Source organism: Capsicum annuum, chromosome 3 (genome assembly GCF_002878395.1).
Source record: "Capsicum annuum cultivar UCD-10X-F1 chromosome 3, UCD10Xv1.1, whole genome shotgun sequence".
In the NCBI taxonomy this organism is placed as follows: Eukaryota; Viridiplantae; Streptophyta; class Magnoliopsida; order Solanales; family Solanaceae; genus Capsicum; species Capsicum annuum.
In genome coordinates this window covers 31,685,529-31,689,342 of record NC_061113.1, presented here as the reverse complement: position 1 = coordinate 31,689,342, position 3,814 = coordinate 31,685,529, and the positions used below count along the sequence as shown (strand labels likewise).

Here is a 3,814-nt window from a genome sequence, read left to right as displayed (position 1 = left end):
GTAGGGAAGGTGGGGGAGTAAGGGCTAGGTCTGGCGTTAAGGGCGGTAGAGGAGGGCATGTCGCTAAAGTTGATAGGCTGAGGGTTGGGTCTTGTAATATAGGGACTCTCTAGGGAAAGTCCATAGAGCCGGTGAAGATTCTTAAAAAGAGGAGGATCAATATGGCGTGTGTCCAGAAGACTAAGTGGGTAGGGTTTAAGGCTAGGGATGTGAATGGTTACAAGCTTTGGTACTCTGGAAGTGAGAGGCATAGAAATGGAGTTGGCATCTTAGTAGATGAAGAGCTTAGAGGGCGGGTAGTGGAGGTGAAGAGGATTAGTGATAGGCTGATCTATTAAGTTAGATTTTGAGGGGTTTACCCTGAAAGTGTGTAGTGTGTATGTGCCGCAGGTGGGCTTGGGCGGGGAGAAGAAGATGCGATTTTGGGAGGACTTGGATGAGGTGGTTAGAGGCGTGCCTAGCTCTGAGAAGATTGTTGTAGCAGGGGATTTTAATGGACACATCGAGGCATTTCCGGGAGGCTTTGGCGATGTGCATGGTGGTTTTGGTTTTGGGGAGAGAAATGAAGAGGGAGCTGCTCTATTGGAATTTTTGAGGTCCTTTGGGCTGGTAGTGGTGAATTCGAGCTTTCAAAAGAAGGACGATCACCTGATCACCTTTCGAAGCGCGATAGCCAAGACCCAAATTAACTTTTTGCTTCTTAGGAAAGGGTATAGGGGGTTGTGTAAGGACTGTAAGGTCATTTCGAGTGAGAATCTTTCGACTCAACATAGGCTCTTGGTGATGGACTTGGGAATAAAGAAGGGTAAGAAGAGTAGGGGTAAGGAGGGCCGACTGAGAATTAGGTGGGGCGGCTTGACGCTGGTGAATGAGCGGGAGATAGGGGGGAAGTTGACTGGTATGGGGGTGTGGGAGCATAGGGGAGACATAGATGGTAAGTGGGATAGGGCAGCTAGGTGCATCAAGGAGACTGTAGTGAGGTTTTGGGTGTGTCTAAGGGCCGGGCCGAGCACCATAGGAGGGATTGGTGATGGAATGATAAAGTAAAAAAGAAAGTGGAGACTAAGAAGGGGGCATATGCAAAGTTGGTTGAGAGTAAGGATGATGAAGAGAAGGGGGCTTTTAGGGAGGAGTACAAGCTAGCAAGGAAGACGGCTAAGCTTGCCGTTACGGCAACTAAGACGGCAGTGTTTGAGAGCTTGTATGTGGGGTTAGAAGAGAAAGGAGGGGAAAAAAGTTTGTTTGGACTGGCAAAGGCTAGGGACTAAAATAGCCGTGACCTAGACCAGATGAAGTGCATTAAGGGGGAGGATGGTAGAATTTTGGTGGAGGATGGTCATATTAAAAAAAGGTGGCAGTCGTATTTTCATAGGCTTTTGAATGATGAAGGGGGGGGGGGGAGTTATTGAGTTAGGTGAGCTGGAGCATTCAGAGGAGTGTCGTGATTTTAGTTATTGTAGATATTTTAAGGTGGAGAAGGTTAGAGAGGCCGTTCGGAGGATGCAAAGGGGTAGGGCGATGGGGCCTGATGAGATCCCCGTGGATTTTTGGAAGTTTTCTGGCGAGGCTGGTTTGAGGTGGTTGACGAATTTGTTCAACGATATTTTCAAGTCGGCGAAAATGCCTGAGGCCTGGAGATGGAGTACTATTATCCCTCTGTATAAGAATAAGGGTGACATTCAGAGTTGTAACAACTATAGGGGTATTAAGTTATTGAGCCACACGATGAAGATTTGGGAGAGAATGGTAGAGTGGACGTTGAGGAGGATTGTATCTATTTCGGAGAACCAGTTTAGATTTATACCTGGGCGCTCGACGTCGGAGGTAATTCACCTAGTGTGGAAACTAGTAGAACAATACAGGGAAAGGAAGAATGACCTGTACATGATGTTTATCGACTTGGAGAAGACATATGACAAAGTCCCTAGGGAAGTCCTTTGGAGATGCTTGAAGGTGAGTGGGGCCCCGGTGGCGTATACTAGAGCAATCAAGGACATGTATGATGGAGCTAAGACCCAGGTGAGGACAACGGGAGGCAATTCAGTACATTTCCCAGTCTAGACAGGGTTGCATCAGGGATTTACTCTTCTCCCATTTTTGTTTGCTTTGGTTATGGATGTGTTGACGCGGCATATCCAAGGCGAGGTGCCCTAGTGTATGCTTTTTACAGACGATGTGCTTTTGATTGATGAAACTCGGGGGAGGGGGGGTGAATGATAAATTAGAGGTGTGGAGACAAACCCTTGAATCTAAAGGGTTCAGGTTAAGTAGGAGCAAGACCGAATATTTGGAATGTAAGTTTAATGTCTTGGACGAGGTGGTAGTAAGTTTGGATTCTTAGGTGGTGTGTAAGAGGGATAGTTTCAAGTACCTAGGGGCCATGATTCAGGGGAATGGTGAGATTGATGAGGATGTCTCTCACCGGATCGGGGCGGGATGGATGAAGTGGAAGCTCACCTCGGGGGTGTTGTGTGATAAGAAGGTGCCGCCCAAGCTTAAAGGCAAATTTTATAGGGTGGAAGTCCGTCCGGCCATGTTGTATGGAGTGGAGTGTTGGCCTGTCAAGAACTCTCACATTCAAAAACTGAAGGTGGCGGAAATGCAGCTATTAAGCTGGATGTGTGGGATTACTAGAGGGGATAGGGTTCAGAATAAGACTATTCGGGATAAGGTTAGTGTGGCTTCAGTTGAGGACAAGATGCGGGAGGTCCGTTTGAGATGGTTCGGACATGTGATGAGGAGGGGCATGGATGCTCCGGTTCGTAGGTGTGAGAGGCTTGCTTTGGATGGTTTCAGGCGGGGTAGGGGTAGGCTGAAGAAATATTGGAGAGAGGTGATTAGGTGGGACATGGAGCAGTTACAGATTACTGAGGACATGACCCTAGATAGGAAGATCTAGAGGACGCGTATTAGGATAGAAGGCTAGTGACTTTTTCGGTAGGTAGGATAGGGTTTTACTTGGCCGGTGCAGTATTGTTTTTATGCTGCATTACGATTGCTTACTATTCTTTGTTTACTACTCCTTATAGGTGGCGTATTTATGTCATGCCATATTGTTCCATGCTTTGTGTACGTTTTTGATGACTTATCTTATCTTGAGCCGGGGGTCTATCGGAAACAACCTTGCTACTTCTCCGGAGGTAGTGGTATGGACTGCGTACATCTTACCCTCCCCAGACCTCACTATGTAAGAATATACTGGGTTTGTTATTGTTGTTGTTGTTGTTATTTTTATTACTACTATTTAAGTAAACAGCCTAAATTAAATCAATTTGTCTAATCTATTTAATATTTGACCCAATTTTTACCACAATATAACAATTTTAGTCCAAGTTCTATTCAATTTATTGCAATTATAGCCAAAATTGATCCAATTTTTTACCCTCAAATTAAAATTCAATGGGTGACCTTCTTTTAAAATAATTTTGATCTCAGTCATTGATCAAAACTAATCCAACGACTGAGATCGTTTAACTCAATCTTTCCTTTTTAACTCAAAACACCAAACCCTAGTTTTCATTTTTCACAAAAAAGAGCTGCACATCAACCCTCTCACTCTACCTTCTCTCTCTACACTCTCATCCCCTCTCCATCAGCATCCATGGCTGCCGCCTGCCATTCCAGCGCTGTCTCTCTCTCTCTCCGTCGACCACCTCACCGAAGCCAATATTAACGTCTCCCTCTGCTGCCACACGCCACAACACCATGGTCGCCCCCTATTCCTTCCTCCTCTCTCCTCTCGTCCTCCCCCACCAAGCAGCCATGCCGCCGCCGCTAGCCGCTCCAACTACCGAAGAAAACCCCGATCTCATCC

At 46.3% G+C, this 3,814-nt stretch overlaps 1 protein-coding gene across 1 annotated transcript; it reads left to right on the top strand.

Annotated features, from left to right (window-relative positions):
• Positions 1–414: 414 nt before the first annotated feature.
• Positions 415–1,268, top strand: LOC124896626. Its single transcript, XM_047408227.1, has 2 exons — positions 415–609; positions 1,053–1,268. Exons 1-2 carry the CDS (start codon positions 415–417, stop codon positions 1,266–1,268), a joined length of 411 nt encoding a protein of 136 aa, XP_047264183.1.
• The last annotated feature ends 2,546 nt before the right edge of the window (positions 1,269–3,814 follow it).